This window comes from Pelodiscus sinensis, chromosome 20 (assembly GCF_052426305.1).
Source record: "Pelodiscus sinensis isolate ZL-2025 chromosome 20, ASM5242630v1, whole genome shotgun sequence".
Classification (NCBI taxonomy): Eukaryota; Metazoa; Chordata; order Testudines; family Trionychidae; genus Pelodiscus; species Pelodiscus sinensis.
In genome coordinates, this window is record NC_143071.1 from 16,025,797 (window position 1) to 16,053,517 (window position 27,721).

At 43.9% G+C, this 27,721-nt stretch overlaps 2 protein-coding genes across 10 annotated transcripts in view; one reads left to right on the top strand and one right to left on the bottom strand.

Annotated features, from left to right (window-relative positions):
* The window catches only part of LUC7L3 (LUC7 like 3 pre-mRNA splicing factor), a 41,360-nt gene extending 40,032 nt beyond the window's left edge, over nucleotides 1–1,328 (bottom strand). For 2 of the 5 annotated variants that reach the window (XR_012896868.2, XM_006125102.4), the window contains exon 1: nucleotides 1,117–1,326. Coding sequence is in view for 4 of the 5 variants with exons in the window: in XM_006125102.4 (XP_006125164.1) it covers nucleotides 1,117–1,215 (99 nt within the window). In the remaining variant the exon portion in view is untranslated. Of the gene's footprint in view, nucleotides 1–1,116 lie in introns of all 5 variants that reach the window. The other 3 variants (XM_025185682.3, XM_006125100.4, XM_014574624.4) reach the window with 2 other exon arrangements.
* Nucleotides 1,329–5,629: 4,301 nt separating this feature from the next.
* ANKRD40 (ankyrin repeat domain 40) lies at nucleotides 5,630–27,639 on the top strand. 5 transcript variants are annotated; one of them, XM_014574623.4, is made up of 5 exons: nucleotides 5,630–6,076; nucleotides 14,641–14,789; nucleotides 16,306–16,788; nucleotides 18,728–18,909; nucleotides 21,452–23,293. In XM_014574623.4, exons 1-5 carry the CDS (start codon nucleotides 5,943–5,945, stop codon nucleotides 21,638–21,640), a joined length of 1,137 nt encoding a protein of 378 aa, XP_014430109.3. In that variant the 5' UTR covers nucleotides 5,630–5,942; the 3' UTR covers nucleotides 21,641–23,293. The 5 variants fall into 5 exon arrangements, with proteins under 5 accessions (XP_014430109.3, XP_006125158.3, XP_089628010.1 ...); XM_006125096.5 differs by having other exon boundaries at nucleotides 5,632–6,076; nucleotides 16,303–16,788; XM_089771884.1 differs by lacking the exon at nucleotides 21,452–23,293 and adding an exon at nucleotides 18,990–19,814 and having other exon boundaries at nucleotides 5,633–6,076; nucleotides 16,303–16,788.
* Nucleotides 27,640–27,721: the final 82 nt, after the last annotated feature.

The following is a 27,721-nucleotide window of genomic DNA, read 5'->3' on the forward strand; positions in this document are numbered from 1 at the left end:
TGATTTACGCATTAAATTCCAACCTAAAAAAAAAATTAAAATGCTATCTTAAGGAAAGCTTTGATGCCAATATGGGAAAGGTGCCAGTAACTCTATGAAATCCATTAGGAACTCCGCTATTGATTTTATGACTGCGATATGTGACAACAAAAAAAGTGATGGTAGATGCCACTGAATGAAATTAGAAAATATCTGGGATGGGGGAAAAAAAACACTCTGATTAACAGTTTATTTCAGGATATTAACATGCCACACCCACCTACAATGACTGAAATATATCATTGCTCAATAGTAACAGTGTTGTAGATGAGAAAAAGTTCCAAGACAATTTGATATGGAGAAATAAAACTCTTACATCAGCAACATGTTCATTTACGAAGACTCTCTAGTTCTTCATTATTCTGTATAGGTAGGTAGTTAGCACGTCCCTCTATCCTATTCATCTTCCATCCCATCGAACAGCAGTAAGACATACCCCGAGACTTCCTCCTCCTCCAACTCAGGAACGACCCCTTCAAAAACACTCTACATTCCAGGCACAGCCAGGCTGTATGAAACTTTTCCTTTCATCGGAGGAGCGCTCCCGCATGATAAAAGGGCTAAAACTCAGCCCTCCCGCCATCCCATGTTCCTCTCCTCTCGCCCCAGCAGCCTTAATCAGACCCCCACAAAACCCTACGACCCGCTCATTTTTCTTAACGAAATCGTTGTGCACCGGCACAAACCCCTCACGCATCATGCTCCCAGCAGAGGCACGGGGAGCGCGCCCCACGGCCCCCAATCCGGGCACCCGCAATCCGCTTCCCAATCCTCACAGTCAGGCTACTTACGGATCCAGGCCGCTCCAACCCCCATCCAAGCCTAGCCAGGCCCTCCATAATTCCCTTCCAAACCTCCAGCCTGCTCCTCATTCCCAGGCCATTAAGGGCCCCGGCCCGATCCAGAACCGTAGCACCAAAGGCCCCCCCCACCACACACCGCCAAGCCCCCTCCTCGCTGGGGCCATAGCTCCCAGCCCGGGCGGCAAGGGCCCATAACTCCTCCGCGGCGCGTGCGGGTGACAACGCCAAACGCAGGCCTCGAGGGGCCGAGAGGAGGCGGCTCCGTTTCACTCACGCTCTCGTGGTCCCACCGCACGTTGCTGCGCTTCTCATCGGGGGCCAGGTTCCTGTCCCGGCCCATGAGCTCGTCGAGGAGCTGGGCGGCCGATATCATCGTGACCTGCTGCCCGGGTGGCCCCCTGCCAAGCACCGCCGACTTCGCTCGCGCCCGCCCGCTCTTCCCCCGACCGTCCGCTCACGCCGCCGCCGGACTGACAGAGACACAAAATGGCGGCGGCGCGCCTAGCTCGTCCCACAATGCAACGCGCGCCGCCGACCGCGCTTTCGTTAACCGCCCCTGGAGGCCTGTTAGGGCTTGAGCCTCTCCCACAGGCCTCAGCTGCGGCTGGCGCGCGTGACGGGGGCCGCGCCGAGACGGCTCGCTCCCGTGCACCCCGCTGCGGAGGGAGGCGGGTGGCATTAAATGTGCTCAGAGCCCAGGGTGCAGAGAGGGAGCGCGACCCCGGTGCCTGTAACCTCGGCAGAACTAGTCGATGGCAGGCCTACAACCCCCCTCTGGGAGGGGCTCTCAGCGAGCTGCAGGGGGGGCTGCGCCTTACAGCTACACTGGGAACAATAGCCTAGCTACGTCGCCCAGGGGTGTGAAATCCATTCTCCTGCCCCCCAACAGGCAGCAGTCCTGACCTAACCCCGTGTAGACACCACACAGGTGACAGCATTGACCCAACTACTCTGTCAGGACCGGTCTACACTGCAGACTTACATCAGTATGACTGCTTCACTGGGGGGTGAGAAACAGTCACACTGATTTAGGGCTATGTCAGCAGGAGAGCTTCTCCCATTGGCCTAGCTACTGCCTAATAAGTCTGGGCTTTGCTATAGACTTACATTGGTCTAACTACTAGGAGGCTGCGTCTACACTGGCATTTTCCGGAAATGCTTTTAACGGAAAAGTTTTCCGTTAAAAACATTTTCGGAAAAGTGCGTCTAGATTGGCAGGACGCTTTTCCACAACTTTTTGCGGAAAAGCGTCCGTGGCCAATCTAGACGCGCTTTTCCACAAAAAAGCCCCGACCGCCATTTTCACGATCGGGGCTTTTTTGTGGAAAACAAATCTCTGCTATCTAAACTGGCCCTTTTGCACAAAAGTTTTTCGGAAAAAGACTTTTGCCCGAACAGGAACAGCATAGTATTTCCGCGAAAGCACTGACAATCTTACATGAGATCATCAGTGCTTTTGCGGAAATTCAAGCGGCCAGTGTAGACAGCTGGCAAGTTTTTCTGGAAAAAGTGGCCAGTCTAGACACAGCTGGAATGTAAAAGGTTGACTAGTAAGGATTAGCTTTACTGGTGTGATTATCTAGTAGCTGGAGGGCCAGATAGGGGAAGCAGTTCCCTGCCCACGACACAGCAGGACCATGGCGAGGCAGAGTATTTTCCCCTGCAGTGGGACCTCAGCCAGCTGGAGCAACTCCTACCCCCACGCTCCGCTCCGTGGGCTGGCGGGATCCCAGCTGCATAGTTAACCAGTTATGTGGTTACAATTATATTGTTTCACTGGTTAACTTTTAAAATGGATATTTACATCCCTAATGACTACATCACTTAGGGCTGTAAAAAATCCACCCCTCTGAGCAACACAGTTATACTGACCTAACTCTTGGTTTAGGTGGGGAGAGCTCATTCCACAAGGAGTTAGGGACGTTTTCGAATAGCGAGTTATATTGAAATTTGGCATTATGTAGACAGCGCCAAATTACGAAATATGCTATTTTGAAATAAGATCAAAATGAGATATGCAATTTGCGTAGCTCAAAATGTGTATCTTATTTTGACCTATGGTGCAGCGTACCTGCATCCTAAATGTCCCAGGAGGACTTACAGATTTCTTGGGAAGCTGTTTAAAAAAGGGATGATCTGGAAAAACCTGGACAGGTGGAAAACATAAACAGAACAGTGGAGAGAAGTGTCTGTCACTGCAGCACAGTGAGGTGCCATGGTCTCATGAAAGTTCAGTGGGTCACAGTGACATGCCACAACACTGAGCAATGTCACTGGACTCAGATATCGTGTCTTAATCTTATCCATTACTAGGAAGTTGATTATTTATAATTATTACTTTGTTTATTGAGCATCAATAAGGGGTTCATCATCAACAACCAAGGAGAAAGAGGAGGAATATGAAAGGAATTCCATGTACAAAAATCAGCGGGAGGTAGAAATGTTCCTCAATAGTTTTAGGAAAGGAGGTGGAGTTGTATTGATTTCCACTTCTTCTTTCTTAAACCACTGACACTGACCCAACCCTCACAGCCAAATAAATTGTGCCTTATCCAATAGAATTGCAGCCATAGTGGCTTTGAAAAATCTCATTAAACTGGTTAAGTGATTACACTGAACTTACTTAACTTTGCAAACGTTGAATCATATCAAATACTGTATGACCTAGAGTGTAATAGAAAATTGCTCAGATATTTTTGTTTTTTTATTTTGGGTTGCTTTTAAAATTCCCTTGAAATGTTTGCAATCCAAACATTGCAGCCTAATGGTAATGTGTGAGAACCAAAAAGTGATACTACAAACAAAAAGTAAAATATTAATATGATCTATTTTAATATTTCATGTTGGATGAAGTGCAAAAAGTAAATAAACAATGAGTGATGTAATGTGAGATGGGCAGTTTACTATTATTTAATTAAATCTAAAATATTTAGGACATAAAAATGGTCATTCTGGGTCAGATCAAAGGTCCATCTAGCCCAGTATCCAGTCTGCTGACAGTAGCCAATACCAGATGCCCCAGAGGGAGGGAACTCAACAGATAATCAGCATGTGATCCCTCTCATGTCATCCATTTCCAGACAAACATAGGCTAGGGACACCATTCCTACCCATCCTGGCTAATAGCCATTGATGGACCTAACCTCCATGAATCTACCTACCTCTTTTTTGAACCCTGTTAAAGTCCTAATCTTCATAACATCCTCTGGCAAGGCATTCCACAGGTTGTCTGTGCGCTGAGTGAAGAAAAACTTCCTTTTGTTTGTTTTAAACCTGCTGCCTATTCATTTCGTTTGGTGACCCCTAGTTCTTATATTGTGGGAATAAGTAAATAAGTTTTTCTTATTCACTTTTTGCACACCAGTCATGATTTTATAGACCTCTATCATATCCCCTACTTAGTCTCCTCTTCTTCTAAGCCGAAAAGTCCAAGTCTTTTTAATCTCTCTTCATATGGGACCTGTTCCAGACCCCTAATCATTTTTATTGCCCTTTTCTGAACCTTTTCCAATGCCAATTTAGATCTGATTCTCCTCTTGCGCTAGTAGGGATGTAAAATCCCGATTAATCAGTTAACCGGTTAAATATTAGCGTAAACCCACCTCCCCCTGCCATAGCTCATGCTTCCAGCCCCATGCAGGACTGGCTACTGGCTCCCAGCCCCATGTTGGGGCTGGGGCTGGGGCTGACACGAGCTCCCAGACTCATACTGGGGCTGGCCTGCTGCCAGTTCCCGGCCCTGCACTAGGGAATTGGGTCCATTACTCAAAACAATGGTTTAAAAATATGATTGTTTTAATTGTTGGTCACATAGGCCCTGATCCTGTAAAGAAAATTAGCTCCGTAGATCCCCCACTACTTGCACAAAACTCTACTGAAGTCACAGTGGCTGCAGGTAGGCCCAGAGGTCTGTCCCCTAAGTTCTCCTTTCAGGATCAGGGCCATAGATGCTTTCTTATTACACTACCACATGAGAGAACAAATTATTTTAAATATCTCTAAATAATTGTTACAATTATGTAATTACTTACTTGAGTAATTCTTACTAATGTTGAGATCCCCTTACTTCAGTGAAATTATTTGCACGAGTAAGGCTTAGGCCATTAAATCATCACTAGATTATATAGAGTTTATTTTTGACTCATGGCCAGATTCTGGCCCCCAATACTCCTTTGTGCTATTCCTGTGGCCCAAAATGCTGCTTCTCTATCAGCTCAGTGTAGCTGCTGTGAATTTTCCTGACATGCAAGACTCTCCAGATGCCATGATACAGCTAGGTGACAGTCAGCTGGACCTTAGAATGGAGTCCCAAGTGTGTATTTTAGCTTGTGTTCTATAATAAGATAGTTGTGAAATTACTATAATAGTGTGTTCTCCTCCATATCTCTCATTATTTGCCTTAAAATGAATAAGATAATTAGCACAATATTAAAAACAATGTGAATATCTGGAATCAATTGGGGCACTAATCCTACAAATTATTCCGCTGTGTGGACCAGTGTTCCCACATAGAGACTTCATTTGGTTTCGATGGGGCTATACGCAGGTGCTGAGCTGCCCCAAGACAGAGCAACTTGCAGTTCTGGGACCAGTAGGAATAAATAATGTTGTGGTGGAAGATATTGTACATTCAAAACTCTTTGTATATTAAACAATAATTAATTGTAGCTGAATAAAAATAGAGAAGTAGGAGTCTGAATGTAGCTGATGAATCAGACAGTAAATAGTACAGCTAGAGCCAGGAATTGCATGCAGTATTGTTGGTAGGAACCAAATATCTAGGTCAGAGAGTTGTCACAGATAATACAGTCCCCCTGAGAAGAGTTTAGGAAACAGCAACAGATACTGTACTATGTAGTTGGCATTAATACTCTTCAGAAATGCTTGATTCTATCTAATTTAAATGTAGCAGACAGAAAGTAAATGCTATATGAATTTAAAATTAAAAGAATAAGATACCCCTGTTATCATGAAGGGCTAATTTCATCTTACCAGTCTCTGACTTGCTACTCAGAATATTAACTTTATAAAATGTTAAATCTCCTTCAGTTGGCAGTTGCTTAACAACTCCAAAGTTTAGAATAAAGTGACCTTAAAAAGATGACAACATTTATAGAGGAGAAAGAACTCCAGGAGAGACTGAGAGAAGCAGCTGCTTTGGGAGACCTTGAGGAAGTCCAAAGACTGGTGGAATTCGGAGTGAATATCAACTCTCAGAATGAAATCAACGGCTGGTAAGCCTTTAACAGGAATGAATGAAGTGTATTTTAAAGATTAATAAAACTGAAAATTTCAGATATTGTAAAGAACATTTTAAGAGCCTTTATTCTTAGTCTTTTAACAGTATAATGGATGTTATATATTCTTTCATATGAAATATATTAACGCAGGGCTATCCAGTTGTGATCATTTGAATACTTAGTGTAATTTAAATGTCCTGTTTAAACCCAATACTCAATCCTCCCTCACTAGAGATACCTTAAAATTATTCTAGAAGGAGGACATAATGGTACTACTATTTATAATTGGTGTTCTGAGCTTAAATTATTTTATTGGAGTCATTTTGATCATTGGTCTCTGGTTTTCTATCAATTCAGTTTTATCTTTTACTTATACTCATGGGTGTTGGAATGCTGGCTGCCCAAACACAGCTCTCTAAAATAGCATTGAAAAGGTAAACCTAAAACCTGCCAAGCTTGTTCATTTTTAGAGAGGCTTATTTTGGGTGACTTTTAAAGCAGCTTTTAAAATAACTTTCTGCTACAAGAAAGGCTCTTACAATGTGTTTCAGTGAGATATATAGTCTCACTGATTTATTTTTGCTTTGACATCTCATTCAAATACCACGTGACAAACCTAAATTCTGAAACTCTTCTATAATGAAACATACCCATACCAATAATAAATGTTGTTTTTAAAACTATTTTAAACATGATTTTAACAATTCAAACATTCTTGAAGATTGTGTTTTGCCTGAAATAGATTCACTTTATATTTTTGTGAATTACTGTATTGCGCTTAAATCAGTAAAAATAGAAAGCTGGAAATAGAAAGGACAATAAACTAGAATTTTAAAAATGAAGAGCCTCATTTTCAGAAGTGCCAAGTGACCATGTCAGTGGAAACTGTGGCTGTTTAGCACCTGTGAAAATCAGGCCTTATATTATTTTCTGCTTTGTTGTTAAAGAATAGAATTTCATTTTTTTATTATTTCCATGTACATAATATATGGTTACTCATTATCAAAATTAGTTTCTTTAAAAAAAGCATTAAGACAACAAACTCAAACTTGTCATAAGATAGATATTTAAAAAATGTACTTCTTGTCCTGTACTTTGGTTATAATTGTGTCTTCCGTATTCTTTGAGTCTGTGTGCAAAAGCTGCATCTCTGGAATGGGCCAGTCACACACATAGCCTGATACTGAGAGGTGCTGAACACTTGCAGCTGCTTTTGATTTAAATTGGATGTGTGAATGTGCACTCCCTCTCTGTATTACACTGCATTAAATCCTCATAAAAGTGATCAGAATGAAACACTGTAAACCAAAGTTGCTGAGCTGAAGCAAATTTGAGAACCATGTGGCTGTAACCATGCGCTTATGTAGAGCTCTGTTGTTGTCATTGGGGCTCAACAAGTGTACAAGGGTGTATCTGAGCAGTTCTCAGGACAGGATCATGATTTAGAGTGGAAGCTGTGTGAATTTGAGTAAATCAAGCATAACCTTAGTACTTGACGCTTTATGATTATATGTGTTTTTCTGGCACAAACCCACAAGGCTTGGTTACTTGGCCAGAATTTTACTTCTGAACTCAAAGGAACATTCAGGAAGCTTAAATTCAAACTAATAAAAGATTTTGCACCAAGTCCAAAGAAACAAAACAGCCAGAGTTTAACAGACTTCTTCTCAGATGCCATGGGATTTTTGTTGAAAATAATATCAGAGTTATAATAATTATTTCAGTTAAAAATAGGGTTGCCAACCCTCCAGGATAGCCCAGAGTCTCCTGGAATCAGTATGAATCTCCTGGTGACTATTGAAAGCAATCCTGCAGATTTTAATAGGCTATTTTAAGAAAAAAACATTATACCATGTTGGGGGGGGGGGAAATCTCTTGGAATAGCTTCTGTCAGAGTTGGCAGTCCTACTTAAAAATACTGTCTTATCTCGAATACATAGTCCAGTCATGAATTAGGAATACAGTACTTTACCATAAAATATGCTAAATTATTTTATTGTCTCCATCTGAAAGTAGATCATTTTCAGTTAAATTCTTATGAAAAGAAGGAAATTATGCTGGGGAACATATCTTAGTCTTATCTAATTATCTTGAAAATGTCTATCTGTACTGCTGTTATATTTTTCCATGTTGTAGTAGGTTAGATAAATGTCTATCAGGGATGGTCTAGACAGTATTTGGTCCTGCCATGAGGGCAGGGGACTGGACTCGATGATCTCTCGAGGTCCTTCCAGTCCTAGTATTCTATGATTCTATGGGTATTTATCAGGAAATTTTAAAATGATAGACCTTGCATCATAATATACATATCTGTGTAACTTTTCTGATTCTTTACATTAAATACTCTCTCTCTAAAATATTTACCTGGCATTGCTCAGGCCCTTACCTCAATTTTTGTTTTTTGAAAAATACTAGGGGGCGGTACCCGCTGCTTGCTACACTCATCAACGTCTCTGTCTTTGGGGTAGGTAGCCCCAGCTTTCCCCTAGCCATTGGAGAGGGCTGGGCTGAGGCGTGGCAGCCCCGGCCTCCTCCTTGCCCCCAGGCTGCCGGGCGAAGGCTGAGCCAGCTCCGGCTCTCCCGCACCGGCCGTTGGGCAGGGCTGAGGCTGGGTCACCCCCTGCTCCGCCCTCCTTCCCCTGCCATCTGGCAGGGCCAAGGCCAGGCCAGCCCCAACTCTCCCTGTTCCCATCCCACAACCTGTATTTCAATTTGTTCTCCCTGCCTCCATTCCTGCACTCACCATCATCCCTAGCTCCTCCTCCTCTCTGCCTCACATTGCCTATCCCTACACCCCCATCTTTCCCTAACCCCTTCCCACCAGTACACTGGCCATCCTCCTGCCTCCATTTCTATATTCCCCTCATCCCTATCATCCCCCCTTACCGCACCGCCCATCCCCACATACACTTTTATCCCTCTTCCTCCTTCCCTACACATGCACCCTGTCCACTCCCACAAATTCATCGAGCTGCACGCCCCTCTCCCCCAGGAGCACCATTGGGCTGGGCAGCACAGCCACAGCAACTGCAGGTGGGAGCCACAGCTCACACCCAGCCCAGCCTTTCCACATGAGCCTGCTGGGGCAGCTTTGCTCTGTGGTGTACCCAGGGAGTCTGGAGTGCAGAGCGGCCACTCCAGAGAGCTGGGGAAGCCACCAGGGGTGCAAGACCTGCCCAGTTCACTGTGGGCCCAGGAGAGTGCGCTGCACCTGGGCCGCACAGAGCCAAGCCATGCAGCAGGTGCACGGGCTGGGCAGGCTGGTGGTGGGGGCCAGAGGCATTCGGATGCTGAGGAGGCGTGTGGGGACGGAGCTCCTGGGAAAGCGCATTCAAGCCCAGGCAGGCGCATGGGCCAAATCCAGAAGCAGGTGGATGCTGGTCCAGGGGGCACGTGGGGCTGAAGCCACCGTCCCCCATTTCACAGAGCAGTCATATGGTTAGGACTCCTGGGGATGCTGAGTGACATGATGACATCATTCTTTTGTCTTGCAGAAAAAGTTTATAAATGAAACTGTACATGCTTCATTTGAATCATTGCTCTGGGGTGGGACTGGGGGTTAGGAGTTCAGTATGCAAACTGCCTGGGGGAGAGAGGACTAACCTAGCCCTTTCTCACTGCAGCAGCTTGGAGCCAGGTGAGACGCTCCTGTCCATAGCTGCTGCATTTGCAACAGGCACATCTAGGGGAGGGGTGCATGTTCCCCTGGCTGGGGCAGGTGCAGGTTCTTCTGCTCTCTGCACTCTCCAGCCAAATTGAGGAATGCAGCAAACTGTGCACCTCTTCCTCTCCCCTGCCCCCACAGCTCCCTGATGAAGGGGAACAGACAGAAATGTTTCTGTATGAATCATGGAGGGTGAGGGGGGGAGTTTCAGTTCCACCTGCCCTCCCTAAAAGGTGTCTTGAGGTGGAAGGTTTGGAGCTGGGGCAGTCCTGGATGGGGGGGAGGGTGTATCCTCAGCAAGCCCCTTTCACTTGCATGGTGATTTGTAGGGATGTCAACATGTAGTCAACTACACAATTAACCAATACGCCAGGGCTTTATCAGTTAATCCTATCATCTATACACATTGCCCCCCCTACCACCTTGCTGCTCTGTATCTGAAAAGCTGGCTCCCCACAAGCACTGGTTCTTCCCCACCACGCTGTGCTGCCTCTGATAGAGAGGCAGCAGTGTGGAGGGAGCAGGCAGGAGCCAAACCAGCTTGCTGCACATGCTGGCTCTGCGGACCTGCCTCCCGCCACTCCCGTGCTGATAGAGGCAGCAGCACGGGGGGAGGAAGTACAGAGGCCGCTTCGTCGGATGCTGGTGCAGCCTCTGTCTGTGGAGAGCTCAGCCCCCTGTGGACAGAGGCTGCTTCCACCCTGCACTGTTACCTCTGTATCAGAGGCAGCAGCAAGGGGCAGCAGGCAGGAGCTGGTCTGTCCAGAGAGCTGGTTTTTAAATTGGCTCCCCTCATGGACCAGCTCCCCCATGTCACCCCATGCTGCTAACTCTGGGCCAGGAGCACATTGGCTGCTAGCCCCACCCCTGGGGCCTATTGAGTAATCATGGAACCACTAAGTTTTGAGGCAGTTACATGATTATTCAGTTAATCACTATTACAGGATGGCTTATTAGGTGATGAGCTTTCGTGGGCCAGACCCACCTCCTCAGATCAATTTGTGGAAGAAAATTGGCACAACCACATATACCAAAGTGATATAATCAAAAAAAGTAAACACATAAAATTGACAAATCAAATTTTAGAACAGAGTGGGAGTGAGGGGGGAAGGTTAGTGTCTGTGAGGTAATGACATTAGGGGTGATAATTAGGGAAGCTATTTTTGTAATTACAAAGATAGCTTCCCCAATTATCACCTTTGCCCCCCGCACTGATGCCTCTAACAGAAAGGGGAGGGCAGGTAGCTCTGCGTGAGCCGATACGTGAAGGGAGCCAGCTTCCCATGTTTACTGACTCCCGACTGCCCTCCTCACCCTCCATGCTGCTGCTTCTCTATCAGAATCAGCAATGCGGGGGGCAGGTGGCTCCACAGGATTGGGTGCTCATGGGGAGCCAGCTTAAAAGCTGGCTCCCCATGGACACTGGCTCCCACTCCCTCCCACAGAGGCAGCAAATGGGGAGTGTGTGTAGTCAATAGGATTAACCCATCAGCCCAGACTTATCAGTTAATCATGTAGTCAACTACACCTTGACATCCCTAGTAGACGTGGCATTGCTAGATAGTCAAGGCTATTGGCCTCTGGGAGGCCTTCCACAGTTCCCCACTCAGACAACTCTAGCCGTAACTTGCACCTCTGCTGCTGTCCCGGGTGAGCGCAAAAAGTCACAGGAAAAGTTGATTGGCCTTTCCCGTGTGGCCAGTGTTGAGTGCATGTGCAGAGTGAGCAGCATACTGCAGCACACGTGGGGAACATGGCTATAATGTTTTTTTTATACTATAACATGCAGACACATTGTAAACTACAGGCAGTCCCTGGGTTACGTACAAGATAGGGACTGTAGGTTTGATCTTAAGTTGAATCTGTATGTAAGTCGGAACTGGCATCCAGATTCAGCCGCTGCTGAAACTGACCAGCGGCTGACTACAGGAAGCCCGAGGCAGAGTTGCTCTGTCCCGGGCTTCCTGGAATCAGCCGCTGATCAGTTTCAACAGGCTGAATCTGGACGCCAGTTCTTACATACAGATTCAACTTAAGAACCCCAGGCATCCCCAAGTCAGCTGCTGCTGAAACTGATCAGCGGCTGATTCCAGGAAGCCCGGGGCAGAGCAACTCTGCCTCGGGCTTCCTGTAGTCAGCGCTGGTCAGTTTCAGCAGCGGCTGACTTGGGGACGCCTGGGGCAGAGCAGCTTGGGTGCTGCTGGGTTGCTCCAGTAGCGGCGCTCCTCGGCGCTACTGGAGCAACCCAGCAGCACCCAAGCTGCTCTGCCCCAGGCGTCCTGATTCAGCCGCTGCTGAAACTGACCAGCAGTGGCTGAATCAGGACGCCTGGGGCAGAGCAGCTGGGGTGCTGCCGGGTTGGTCCCGTAGCGCCCAGAGCGGCGCTACGGGACCAACTGGCAGCGCCCCAGCTGCTGTACCACAGGCGTCCGGAGAAAAGCCGCGGAGCACGGGGGCAGCGGACAGCCCAGACACGCCGTGGCTGTCCTGCTGCTGGCGTCCTCAGAGGCTTTGCTCCCTGTCTCCCTGGTCTGCTGGTCTCCAGCAGACCAGGGAGACGCGGAGCAAACCCCGTTCGTAACTGCGGATCTGACATAAGTCGGAGCCGCGTAACTCGGGGACTGCCTGTATTATAAATGCCAGGGTGACTGGCCCTTCCCTACACTTTTTTTGGGGATCAACTCTAGAGGTTCCTCTAAAGAACAACCACCATTTAGGGAACTGTGCCTTTTGCCTAAACAAAAATCACAGACCTTCTCTGTGGGTGAATTCTTTCCTTGGCCATAATTTGTCTGTCTGTCAGATATGTTTTTTGGGGTGTATTTTTTCTCCTTTGCCAATATCTGAGAATTTCTGTCTTGCAATTGTGCTGACAAATCCTATATTTCTTACTCTAGGTTTTGTCTGAATATGGAATGCAGTACCAGAATCCGACCCTGTCATTGTATTATTTACTGTATCTCTGTAAAGCCATAAGGACTACAGCTTATATGACAGTTGTGATGGAAAAAAGTTTTGCAACCGATCCACTAAAAAGTTCCACAAAGCTATTTAATTTATTTATGCAAAGCTATTCTTATCAATAAATTAGGGAAATACAATCTAGATGGGGCTACTATAAAGTGGGTGCATAACTGGCTGGATAATCATTTTCAGAGAGTAGTTATTAATGGTTCACAGTCATGCTGGAAGGATATACAAGTGAGGTTCGGCAATGATCAGTTTTGGGACTGGTTCTATTCAATATCTTCATCAATGATTTAGATATTGGCATTGCAGCTGATACCAAGGGGAGGGGTGGCAAGTGCTTTGGAGGATAGTGTCATAATTCAAAATGATCTGGACAAACTGGAGAAATGGTGTGAGGTAAAGAGGATTAAGTTTAACAAGGACAAATGCAAAGTACTCCACTGAGGAAGGAACAATCAGCTTTACACATGCAGAATGGGAAGCGACTGTCTAGGAAGGAGTACTGCAGAAAGGAATCTAGGGGTCATAGTAGACCATAAGCTAAATATGAGTCAACAGTGTAAAGCTGTTGCAAAAAAAGCAATCATGATTCCCGGATGCATTAATAGGAATGTTGTGAGCAAGACATGAGAAGTCATTCTTCCACTCTACTCTGCACCAATTAGACCTCAGTTGGAATATTGTGTCCAGTTCTGGGCCCCACATTTCAAAAAAGACATGGAGAAATTGGAGAAGGTGCAGAGAAGAGCAACAAAAATGATTAAAGGTCTAGAAAACATGACGTATGAGGGAAGACTGAAAGAACTGGATTTGTTTAGTTTAGAAAAGAGATGACCGAGAGGGGACACGATAACAGCTTTCAAGTACCTAAAAGGTTGTTACAAAGAGGGGGAGAAAAATTGTTCTCCTTGACCTCTGATAATAGGACAAGAAGTAATAGGCTTAAATTGCAGCAATGGAGGTTTAGGTTGGACAGTAGGAAAACCTTCCTAACTGTCATGGTGGTTAAACACTGAAATAAGTTGCCTAGGGAGATTGTGGAATCTCCATCACTGGAGATATTTAAGAGCAGGTTAGATAAACATCTATCAAGGATGATCTAGATTCTAGATGGTACTTGGTCCTGCCGTGAGGGCAGTAGAATGGATTTGATCACTTCTTGAGGTCCCTTCCAGTTCTAGCATTCTATTATTCTATGAATTTACTGGTATTTATGTCAGTGTGATAAGCTGGGTGAAAACCAGTGTAATACGAAAGCTCAGTTTATTCTTCTTTTGGTTGTAAGGTACCTCAAAATGTCCTGATGGGGAATTACTTCAGAAAATAAAAATTATTCTAATCAACATTTTGAGGTTTATTCTAATTAAAATCCTATTTGGTTCTCTGAAAATATTTGCTCAGGGACTAGTCTGTGTCATTTAGGTTGGAACAGTGCAGAGAAAAAATATTTCTTTTGATAAACAAAATTAAACCTCTTTCTGTGTATTTAAATCATCTCTTGAAATATAGGTCTTCTGTTAAGCTTATAATCTTTTTTTTTTTTTTGAAAAACAAATGTAAAAGATACAGAAAGGTGATAGCTATTTACATTTTCGAAATTAGTTTTAGCTTTTAAAAGCTACAGGTTAAAAGGGGAGAGATTTAGTTGAACTTTAAAAGCAAAAACCATCTGCTATTGTCAAAAATAGTAACTTTGGTGGCAAAAGCAATACTACAGGGAAAGACTGTCAGCAGGTGTCACTGCAGACTACAAGAAATAGTGGAATGTTCAAGGAATGTAACTCAGTTTGGTAATGTATATTACAAATGAATGTTCTTTTTGGGAGAAGCTAGGTCTTGGCTTTTTTATACATGGCAGGTATGAATAAACTTTATTCTCTGTAACATAGTTCTTTCACATAACACCAATGTTTTCCTTGTGCAGGACTTGTTTGCATTGGGCATGCAAACGGAACCACGCTCCAGTGGTAACTTACCTGATAGAGTCTGGTGCTGATAAGGAGATTCTGACAAGTAAAGGAGAAATGCCAGCCCAGTTAACCGCAAAGAGAGAGATTAGGAAAATATTGGGAGGTAAGTTGATTACTGAAATCTTCAAAATGTTTATATTAACTAATGACCTATTTTAATAATTATGATCCTGCTCTGTTGTGCTTTTGCTTTAGTGCTGAATCTATATTTAAAAGCTTATGATTCTGTGGCAATAATTCCCATTTGGCCTCCAGAGTCTTTACCAAGAAAGTAACCACAACTTCAAAAAAGTTGGTTCGATGGGGCTTTTACATTACAATTGTTTCTGTATGTGGGAGAGGAAAAGCTAAAGTTTGAAAAATGAAACTCAGAATTTGTTCACTATAAACATTTGTGGCTTGATACATATTTTCAAATGGGGATAAGAAGAGGGAAAGCTGTAATATACATAAAGCCTTTAGTGTATATGTCTGATAATTCCATAAAATATCAGGAAATTTATTGAAAGGTTTAACTGCATTGATCCTATTGAAGATTAGGATCTTAAATGTATCCCATAAAAGGATTGCAATAGAGTAGTATACCCAAGGCATCTGTTACATATTATACTTTTAACTATCAAATTAGCAATGTTTCTATTAAAGATGAATTAGTTTGAATTCTATTAAGAATGATTGATTTTTCCTGCCTTTTCACTCCTTTCTGATTTCTGCTTTTGTTAATATCTATTTGCTGTTGTGTCAATAGTTAAAGATGCTGTACACTCTCCCCCCCACCCCACATAGGGTACGTCTAAACTACATGCCTCCGTCGACGGAGGCATGTAGATTAGACAGATCGGCAGAGGGAAATGAAGCCGCGATTAAAATAATCGCGGCTTCATTTAAATTTAAATGGCTGCCCCACTCTGCTGATCAGCTGTTTGTCGGCAGATCGGGGCAGTCTGGACGTGCCGCGTCGACAAAGAAGCCTTTCTTGATCGGCACAGGTATGTCTCGTGAAACCAGGTTTACCTGGGCCGATCAAGAAAGGCTTCTTTGTCGACGCGGCGCATCCAGACTGCCCCGATCTGACGACAAACAGCTGATGGGCAGAGCGGGGCAGCCATTTAAATTTAAATGAAGTCGCGATTATTTTAATCGCGGCTTCATTTCCCTCTGCCGATCTGTCTAATCTACATGCCTCCGTCGACGGAGGCATGTAGTCTAGACACACCCATACTGTCTAGATATCCACTGCAAACCTGAAAAATCCACTGCTCTTCAGATATTTCTTTGGGTTATGCCTATTATGAAGGCAAAGAAACTATGCCAGCTAAGAATATGGCACAAAATATTGGCCATAGGACATTTTTCTTAAAAGATGGCAGATTCTACTTCAGTACAAGTGTTGCGGGGGAAAGTCGAGGTGTTTGTAAATTATCTCAGTCACATAAGCTTTGTTTTTATGGAGCCCCATTGCACAATTATATGTACTGTGCATAAAGCTGTAGAGTTCTTTGTTTTTTATCCTTTGTATGGGTGTGTGTAAGTAGTCTGAATCTGAAAACCGCAATGTACCAGGACAATTTCAATTTATTTTGTTCATTGGACTTTTTTGTTTCTTTCCTTTATAGTAGAAGATGGTGAACTTGCAGATTTGAAGCAAGACTCTCCCTTGTCAATTGTCCCAAATTATTTGGCGAATCCACCTTTCCCCTATGTTTATAACACAATGAGTAGCAGCATTCCAAATCCTTCCACTGGTTCTCTGAATGGAAGCTTCCCCATATCCTTAGAATTGCAAGATGTAGATTATCCCAGTTCATTACCTCGAGTGAAAGCACATACTTCTGCAACATCACAATATGAAAATGCTGCTTCTGCAGTGGCTGATAATAAAGATATGCTGACATCACCTGGAGCCAGTACCATGCCAGAATTCCCCAAGCCTGTAGGCCAGAATGGTCCAATTCACCAGGCATCTCTGCCTCAGAGAAGTTACTCTTCTCCAGCTGCATTTAAACAACCTGTGCCCCAGCAACAGCATGGCACATGTATGGGGCCTATGCCAGCATTTCAGCCATTTTTCTTCACTGGAGCTTTCCCATTTAATATGCAAGGTAACATTACATTATGATTGCAGATTATAAAATTAGTTTTACCATTCCGTTTTTGCTCTGTTCTTCTTGGATGCTGTTGTGTTGGAGAATAAAAATAGATCAGTCAATTTTAATGTTATTCATGGCTGTAGTACTTCTCTAGTCTTTCATTTTCATGTTCTCATGCATAAGGTATGATTCTATGTTTGTGTCACAGACAGTCCAGGGAAAGTTTAAAAAATTGCATCCACTGGAATTTTTAATTCAAATATCAATGAAAACATTGGGTTTTGTAAAAGTAGACAGGTGTGAGAGAGGAAGTATTATTTATAATTCGTTAGGATACATATTGAGTAAAATCACCCAATCAGTTCTGGAATTGCAGTTAAAAGGTCCAGACTTCTACTTGAATGGGAACTGTGAGAAGATCCATATGAATTTTAAGGTGCTTTCCCTGATAACAGAGCATTGAGTTACACACTATTAAATTGCTCAGAAAATTGGTAATAAAGATAAATAGGTTGCTAACTGAAATCTAGTGCAAAGCCACAGTAATTCAATTAGATCAATACAGGCAGTACTACTAATAAAAGTATAGATTCTCATGGGTATACATTGGCCTATACAGGCAGTCCCCGACTTACGTCGGATCCGCACTTACGTCGGATCCGCACTTACGAACGGGGCTTTCTCGTCCCGGAGCTCGCAGGCAGTGGGACCACCCAGAGCGCAGCGGTCCCGCCACCTCAACCTCCGGGGCGAGAAAAGCTGCTCCGGGTGCCCCTGGTCTGCTGGGGACCGTCTCCAGCAGACCAGGGACACCTGGAGCAAAGCCAGGGAGGCGGAGGGGTCTCGCGCCTCTGAGGCTTTGTTCTGGCAAAGCCTCAGAGGCGCGGCACCCCGCCGCGGCTGCGGCTTTGCTCCCGGTGCCCCTGGTCTGCTGGAGACGGTCCCCAGCAGACCAGGGGCACCAGGAGCAAAGCCGCAGCGGCGGCGGGGTGCCGCGCCTCTGAGGCTTTGCCAGAGCAAAGCCTCAGAGGCGTGGCACCCCGCTGCCGCTGCGGCTTTGCTCCCCGTGTCCCTGGTCTGCTTGGAGGGGGAGGGCGCAGCTAGTGCGCCCCCTCCCCAGCAGACCAGGCTTTTGTTGTGGACCCTGGGGCAGAGCAGGTGGGGCGCTGCCGGTTGGTCCCGCAGCGCCTCTCTGGGCACTACTGGACCAACCCGGCAGCACCCCAGCTGCTCTGCCCCAGGCGTCCCCAAGTCAGCCACTGCTGAAACTGACCAGCGCTGACTACAGGAAGCCCGAGGCAGAGTTGCTCTGCCCCGGGCTTCCTGGAATCAGCTGCTGATCAGTTTCAGCAGCAGCTGACTTGGGGACGCTTGGGGTTCTTAAGTTGAATCTGTATGTAAGTCAGAACTGGCGGTCAGTTTCAGCAGCGGCTGAATCTGGACGCCAGTTCCGACTTACATACAGATTCAACTTAAGAACAAACCTACAGTCCCTATCTTGTACGTAACCCAGGGACTGCCTGTATAAAATAAACGTCACTATCTCAGTCCAGTTCCTAATAGGACTCCATAGAAATAGCTACAAATGGTACCTTTAGCTTCTTTGTGAAGAAATGAGAAACATGGAGGCAAAGCTACCGCCTCACCTCTAAAAGTTGTCCTTTCAGGCCAAGGTTGTGGGATATTGATAATTTATATGGAAGCTTACATGGCCACTGCCTGTGTTGTTCCTGTCCTGAGTAGGATTTCCATCTCCAGAGCTCAGAATCTAGCTCTTTCCATCTAAATTCACAATAAATGAAAATAAATAAAATGTAATGAATGAAATGAGTTTAGGGTAATGTTTTGAGACTTAATAGTAATTGTGATGTAATGAAATCACATTTTTTTCCTGTTCTTAACTGGATGATAATGCATACTTAGATATTAATATATGTATGTATTTTACTAGAACTGGTGCTTAAGGTGAGAATTCAGAACCTTACTCTTAGAGAGAATGACTTCATTGAAATTGAGCTGGACAGACAAGAACTAACCTATAAAGAACTGCTCCGAGTGAGTTGCTGTGAACTGGGAGTTAATCCAGAACATGTAGAGAAGATTAGAAAATTACCAAATACAGTATTAAGAAAGGTAAGAACTTCAGCTTTAAACAAATGCTCTTTTTATTGCTGTTGTGGGAATCATTAAAAATGTATTCTTTATCCCTCCAGCAACCTGCAATATTCCTTGCATCTTTGAAAAGGAGATTTGGAGTACTGCCATCATGGCAAAGTGGCAAACAACATGTTTTTAATGGTGTTCACTGTCAAATATAGTAGATCCATAACCAGTAATGAACTTTCTTGTAATCCTCTGGTCATGGAATAAGTGGGCTGTTATTGAATGTTTCAGGATCCATAGAAAAAAAGATAAAACTTCTCAGTTGGCTGCATACAAGACTGGTAAGAGTGCATCTGATGGTAACATCAACCAATCATGCACAGCTAAGGCATATTTTGGGCTAGTAACACTGAAGAAAGATACAGAGGTTTGATAGAGAATAAAAGACCATTCAAGGGACTGGGACAAGGAGGCAGATTGTATAACTGTACTGTCAGTTATTTTATTATTTAATATAATGCAAAAAAACATTATGGAGCAGTCTTTTAGATCCCTTTCTTCCTCGTTTTCTTCCACCCAAAAGTTAGGTACAGGGGACAAAGCAAAAGAGGGGTCCGGTGTTTGTAAAGTGCTTGGAAAGCCTTAGATAAGACCCCAAAGTGCAAGAGATTCAACTTTACAGCATTTTCTAATCTTTCCTCTTGCCTTTCAATCTTTAATTCATGTTTCCTAAACTAGTGGGTTGTTTTGACTCCAGTCTCACAGATCCTGGGTCCTACAGTTAATTGTCCACAATCAGGAAATTTCTCAGTTGGGTTTTATCCATGATAAACACACGCACTCACTGATAACACAATATTTGTAATATACAGTAAACTTCCGATAATCCGGCACCTTTAGGACCCAGGGGGTGCCGGATTATCAGATATGCCGGACTATCAAAAGGGGGGGCTATGAGGGGTCTGGAGTGGGGTGGGAGGGGATGCCATCCCAGACCCCTCAAAGCCTCCCCTTACGATAGTCCGGCTCTGCCCCAGGCGTCCCTGATTCAGCCGCTGCTGGTCAGTTTCAGCAGCAGCTGAATTGGGGATGCCTGCAATAGAGCAGCTGGGGTGCTGCCGGGTTGGTCCCGCAGCGCCGAGGGGTGGCGCTATGGCACCAACCCAGCAGCACTCCAGCTGCTCTTGGGGACGCCTGGGACAGAGCAGCTGGGGTACTGCCCGGTTGGTCCTGTAGCGCTGCCCCTCGGCGCTGCGGGACCAACCCGGCAGGACCCCAGCTGTTCTGCCCCAGGGGTCCCCGATTCAGCCGCTGCTGAAACAGATCAGCGGCTAATTCCAGGAAGCCCGGGGCAGAGCTGCTCTGCCCGGGGCTTCCTGGAATCAGCTGCTGATCTGTTTCAGCAGCAGCTGACTTGGGGACCCCTGGGGCAGAGCATCTGGGGTCCTGCCGGGTTGGTCCTGCAGCGCCCAGGGGCGGCGCTACGGGACCAACCCCGCAGCACCCCAGCTGCTCTGCCCCAGGCCTAAACAAAATGCTGACATTTAATAACATGTTCCAACATACAGTTTATAGAGAGGACCTTATTTAAAAAAAAAAAAAACGGTATTAATAAAGGTTTAAAGAGTTGCCTGAGGATTTATAGCTAAAATCAGTGCAGCTCTTTTAAAGCACAGAAGATGCCAATAAAACAAGACAATTCAGTTATAGTTGATGCTCTGACTTTAACCTCCCAATATGAAATACTAATGCTTATCAATACTATACAGTAAAACTCCATTAATCTGGCATCCAATGCTCCAGGACTCCTGATGGTCCGGCACTGCGTTTCCTATTTAATAGAATAAGCTCTAAACCCTTAACTTCTTGATGGCTTTCCCACACTGATATTTTGTACTGTGTGTCTTATATTTTGCTTTTTACTATATTCAGAAATTCAGTGTAATAACATACTCTATGATATACTGTCATGAATGGTTGAAAGGTTTATGATACTCAGGTGAACCTTACCAATCTAATTAAACATTTAACATTCCTTTTTAAAAGCAACTAAATTGCAGGAAAAATGCTTTCAGTTAGGGACAGTTTGTGCAGTCCTTACACAGGCTCATGTCCCATTGAAGGAGTGGGACATGCCTGCATAAAAAATGGAATTGGACTTTTCAATTTGTTTTCCTACTTCACTAATGACCCTTCTTTCACCATCAAGTACTTCAAATATTATTGGCATCAAATGGTGGGGCTAATTCTGATTAGTGCTAGATTAACAGACTCCAGTGGACCTTACCTGCACCCAATATAAGATGACACTGATTCTTCTCTTTTAAAAGATTTGTTTTCTTGAGTTGCAAAAGTCTACAATATGACAACTAAATCTAATTGTTCAAAGTGCCCTCTTCGAGAATGTCTCTGATTATTAGGGATTTGTCAGCAAAACTGTAGGATACTTGCTCTTCAAGATTACAAAAAACCCCCAAAACTTAATGCTGTCTACGACAAAGTATGGCCGCTCAAAGGATCAAAGCCGGATCCCTTACTTACTGTTTGCAAGTGCCTTCTATTATTCTTTCAGACTTTCTTCAGCCAAATCAGAAATGGGGTTGGTTGGTGTGCTGCTCCCGATGAAGCTGGTTTCAGTGTTCTTGGAGTGGAAGCATGGAGCAACATGACAGTTTTTGATGGGTCAGGGAGAAAGAAAAAAGATTATTGGGGTGATAGATCCCCGAAGACCCTGTTCCCAGATGTTTATAGACAGTATTGAGTAGATCTTTAAAGCATACAATACAAGCTTCAGTTCCACTAATCACTTCCATTGACTATCAATGTTGAAGAACTCCCTTGAACTACAGGGGGTCCTCACTATAAATCCAAGATACGTTCCAAAAAACTTGGACTGATAGTGAAACAACGTAAAGTGGGGAATATTTTTCCCACAGCTGACTTCCATTTAAGCAAATTTGGGGGGAGTGTTTCATATGACTTATAGCAGGGAATGGGCGGGTTTATAATGCATCAGTTCCTACAAACGTCAACGACTTTAGTGTGAAACGGATGTCTTGCGGGGTGACTTACAGCAGGGACCCCCTGTAAAAATCTTCCTTTGGTAACCTTAATCTGCCGTACATTTGCTTGGCACATTCATCTACAGTTGATGCTGCATGTTGGAAACAGAAGGGATTAACTCCTAAAAAAGATTCAGCCAAACCCAAATCACACAACAATGAAGACACAGACTGATCACAAAATGGTAAATTGAGATCATTAATAGTGTGCACTTGTCTGAAGAGCTCACAGCCCATTTGTATACATATAGCTAACTAAGGCTCACACTTCTCCTGTGTCAGGACAGTTTTGCATCCATTTTAACACATCAGAACACAGAGACAGAGCCGTTAAGCGACTTTCAGAGTTACACAGTAGCAAAGTCAGGATTCTCCAGTTAGGAATCTTTCTTCCACATAAAATAACCATGTTGTAAAAACCAGATGAACATGAATGTAAATAGAATGCTAAAGTAATGCAACATGCAATAGGAGTTGTCTATAGGCCCACCAATGGGGTGTATGTGGATGGAGGCAATGGTGACAATGCCCAGATGTTGGGAGATGTAAAAAGGCCACAGGACCCCCAGTTGCCACCAGCAGTGCAGTGGGGCTAAGGCAGGCTTCCTGTCCGCCCTGGCTCCGCACCGCTCCTGAAAGCAGTTGGCACATCCCTTTGGCCCTGGAGAGAAAGGGGAGAGAGAGTCTCCACTTGCTGCCATTGCCCTGAGCACCAACTCCACTGCAGCCAGTGGATGCTGCAGGGGCTGTGCCTGCAGACACAGAGTCTGCCAAGTCCCCCTGCCTAGCAGCTACACACCAAAAGTGCATTCAAATCACTTTCGGGAGCCACTGCCAGAAGGGTGTGCCGATCACTTAACCTCAACCCCCCTGAGCTCCTCCTGCATCCCGACCCTCTGCCCTAGCCTGGTGAAAATGAGTGAAGAGGGTAAAGTGTGGGGAGGGAGGCGAGGCCTTGGACACAGACATGGCCATAGGGCAGGGCAGAGGAAAGGGCAAGTGTGTTTGGGTTTGTGCGATTAGGCAGTTGGCAACCTTATTGGACAGGTATGTGGGAGCCCTGGCCATGCCAGAAGAGCTTGCTGGGCACCAGCCAGTGCAGGTACGGCTTGTATATGGCTTCTGAAGACATGGGGGACCCACTGACTATTCTGCCCTGGGGCCTGGCATTGCTGTCAGTGGGCCTGGTTGTCGGCTTTATAGTTAGATAAGCAAAACCCAGTCAAACCGTTGAGTAAATACTTGCCCCCTGCTAGAATACATCTATGCTTTTTCCTCCTTTCATCTGCAAAACAGAAGTCCTGTGTAATATTTATTGTGCATGCTACTAATGTACTGCATTTTAAAATTTATTTAAGGACAAAGATGTTGCAAGACTTCAGGATTTCCAAGAACTGGAGCTGGTTCTAATAATCAATGACAATAACTTTCAGTTGAGAAATTCGGTGCCAACACTGACTGAAAGGCCTTGTTACAACAAGAAAGCATCAAAACTGACTTACTAACTATTTAAAGCAGCATAACACACAATATTTGTATCTTGTGTTTTAAAGCAATGGATTCAATGTTTAAGCATTGAACCTATAAGGGCTAATATCCTGACAAATTCTATTTTATTAATTTTGAGTTAAAACTGATGTTACACACAGTTACAGCCTATCACTCATCTCAGAGTAACGTGCTCTGATACAAAACAGTGCTTATGAAAAGAAAGCAATGGTAGAATATCCATGTAGCACTCTGTTCCTTACACAATTATCCCGAATTTGAAACACTATAGAGTGAGAAGCTGTCAGAGAAAGGCTTAAATTTGTTCTAATAATTGTTAGCTATAAAATAGCTAAAGCACTTATGCTAAAAGAATAAGAAAACCATTTTGTGTTTGTACCAAATTGTTTAATGTACACTGACATCCCACTGTCGTTAATGGGAGATACATGCACGATGCAACAAGCGAACAAGCCCCTTGTTTAGGAGGAAAGTGGAAGGATTTAAATCTGCGGAAGAAGCACAAAACTCAATTTGTCTCAAGTATTATGTTACTAATCAGATATGGTTTCTCAAACTACATTTATAAATATTTCTCAGGTTGAAGTTAAAAATTTACAATTGTTACACAAATTGTAAATATATTATTGACCAAACTAAGGTTTTTTAAAATCTCATGGCTGCTGGTTCACACATGGTATTGAAATGTTTGATAACAAAACGTCCTCTCCTTCTGTTTTGTTGTTGTATGATCAAAGAGTTTTTCTAATTCATCTTTAAAATGGCAGTTTTCTTCACTCAATGGACAAATCAGCATGATTTCCACATGAGAAAGGAACACAAATATTATAGTTCCATTTTCCTCCAACTTGTCCTTTTATCAACAAGGCCAATCTTTGATATTAGTTTCCTTTTTACACAAGAAATTTACAATCAGATGGGTAGCATTTTAAAAACTGAGGTGACATTTGAATCTTGAGATTGCGAAGAATTTTTTTTCTTTGAAACAACTTTTTATGTTTCTTATTTGCATGGTCACCTTTTCACACTTAAGTTCAATGTTATGTTTCTCTGTTATGAAATCCTGGAATAAATAAATTGGAAAACATTAGAGCAGGGTTGGCCAAAAAGGCCTCCATGCGCCAGATCTGGCCTGCCAAGTGGGTTGATCTGGTCCGTGGATGCCCCCTGCTCCCTGCGCCAGTCAGAACCTGGGGGCGGGAGGGAAGCACACAAACCGCAGCTGGCGGTTGACTCTAAGCATGGCATCCCCCTTGCAGGGCAGGGGCAGGGAGTGAGAGACTTCCTGTGTCCCCCCACCCGTTCCCTGATTGACCTGAGGGTGAGGAAAGCATGCAAAGTAGTCTTCCACCACCAGGGGAGCAGGTGCCTAGAGGGAACCGCCAGCTGTTCTGGCCAATCAGGGTCTGTGGGCAGGGGAACACAGAAGTGTACTGGCCCCACCCCTTCTGGGGCAGCCCCAGGCCACTAAAACAATTTTTGAAGTGGCCCCCGCATCTAGAATTATTGCTCACCCCGCATTGAAGTCATGTGGAGTAATCCATTCATTAAACTAGATTAAAAATCCTCTCTTAAATTTACAACATCATTCTCATTAGAGGAAAATATCTCATCTGTAAACCTAGCTCTTGAAGTATGTACTAGATTAAAGCTCTAGATAACAGGGAGACCATAGCCGACTGCTGATTTGAACTCCCCACTATTAAGATTTTTTTCGTAGTGCCTTTCATTTCCAAAGAGTCTCATCTAACTTCCTAACTCTTAGTTAATTGGACTGAAGCACATTAGCTACACATTAGCCTGGGGTTTATAAAACAAATAATAGCCATAGAACAGTCTAGCAAAGTAAGTTTCTCCTCATGTCCTCATGGCATAAATATTAAAGCAGCGATGAGATGCATCCTGATCCAGTGACAATCTATTTCTTATACCAGTGTACTGATGTTGACATAACCACTGTGATGGACGCTTCTATAGTAGAACAATTGCTCACCATACAATTACTGCATACAATGACCTGCATTCTTACTGGCTAAGAGAAGAAACCTATTGTGAGGATTAGCCATTCAGAAGCTAGTTTATCTGTAAAAGTACTGTACTTTTCATGAATAAACTGTTATGCTTTGCCAGTGAAAAGATCAGCTATTGGATTCACTGAATTCATTTGGTATATTGATTATATTACATAGTTGCCAGTAACTATCTATGCATTGAAAGGAATATTTTTATACTTTATACCTTATGCAATTTATAACTGAGGATATTAGCTTTACTAGATTAATTAATCTGATAACTGTATCATTTGAACATTATTGTGTATGACCATTAAGGATTCATTACCGTTGGGCATTGCTACATTAACATGTTTAAGTATTATTTAAATATTAAATGAGTTGCTTGCCTCTAGATTCTTATTTAAGTTGTATTCCTTTTATAGTTAATAAATTATTATTATTTTGGTGGACACAATTTCTCTTTAGTTCATAGAAAAAATTGCAACTTTACTACATAAACTGCTTTTTCCAGTGGTTGGTATAGGAAATGGAAGACAAGAAAAAATGGAAATCAGTTCAGATCCTGAGGACAATCACTGCAGCCAAAACATTCCCTTTATCGCTATTCAGCCCGATCATCATCCAATTGTTGTGTTACATCTTGATATTCTTTGGAAAAACGGTTTTTATATAAATGTTGTGGCAAAGCTCTGGCTGTGCCTGTGGATCTTGTGCTTTTAGCAGATAGTGTTCAGCCTCAGAGGCTTGCGGTGTCCCACTAAAACGTTCTCTTTACTAGAGGCATAGTTCATAGCCTACTGAGCCATACTCATCACAAGCTAGTCCATAATATGGGGAGGTGAAACCCCTCTATTGTCCTGGTCTCCCTATCCAGGGACAGATTCTGTAGTGGTGTGGAGAGGGTTGGAGGGAACCCAACCACTACTCCGGGTTCTGGCCCAGGGACCCTAAGGCAGCGGCAGCAGATGGACAACAGTAGAACAGTTTGTTCTACTCCCCATCTGGCAATTACGTCCCTGGGCCACTTCCCCAAACGATCCCTCCCAGTACTTTCCCTCTGGTACCTGAACAGCTTATCCTGTTCTTCCAAATGTACTCTGCCTGACTTGTAGCTCCCAGCTCTCACTCAGGCTCCTTTTACTCTCAGAACTCTGGCTTGCTGGCACAGAGGCCTCCTTAATCTAGGGCTAACATATCCCTTGGAGTACTCTGACCTAACCCTGACCCTATCTATCCGCCCCCCCCCCCCCCACACACACACACCCCCGGCATCGCCCGGGGAAACTGTAGTAAAAGGGGTGATGAATGAACTATGTCAACGACATTAACATACATATTGTATTGAAAATACTTCTCTTATATATTACTTTAAGAAATTAACATAGCTAACGATGTGCTTCCAAAATGCATTTACATTTAACTCATTTCTTGATAACAAAAGGTGTGGTGAATGAACTACATAATTATGTTACCAACCTATTTTATTGGAAATACTTTTTCTGTTATCATAGGGAAAGGATCTCATAGTTGCAGTTTGTGAGACACGCTTAACAGAAAAGTCCAGCAAATGCCTATGATCAGATGCTACTAAAAGCTAATTAGTGGCCCAGTTGGGGTTCTGGGGGAACCGATTTCGAGATATAACCAATCCAGTTATTTAAGTTAGGAAATCAGTAGTATCTGTTCAAAATTTGGTGTTTCTAGCTCTTACCGTTTCAGAGATCTTTTGGGACAAAAAAACAAACTTTTGGAAATATGTATAAGATATCCATGATTACAACTGACTTAAGTAAAATAGTGAATGAGATACTCATAGGAGTATTTATATGCTTAGCCATGTGAGCAATCTGAACTACAGACTTCTTATTTATTTTAATTTTTGTACCAAAAAAGTAACATCCTCCTCTAAATCCCATCTCTACAGACCTTATCCAGAACCCATTGTAACATACTGTTTCCTACTGCCTTCACCAGGTGTTGGATTGTACCATATGTAGGTTTAGCTGTATAGATATAACTATTTGATAGTCTTACCTTGGTGTGGGAAGGCAGAAATATTATAGGCCCTGATTCTGCAATTTGTTCTGGTATAATGAAGCTCTACAAGGGCTCTAGAACAGGTTGCAGTATCGGAACAGGAGCGTCCAATCCTCTTACACCCTGGAGATCTTTACTTACAATGAAGACTTTTGAACCAGTTACACAGGTGAAACATTTCTTGATTACCGCCTTTTTAACTGAGTCATTACAGAACTT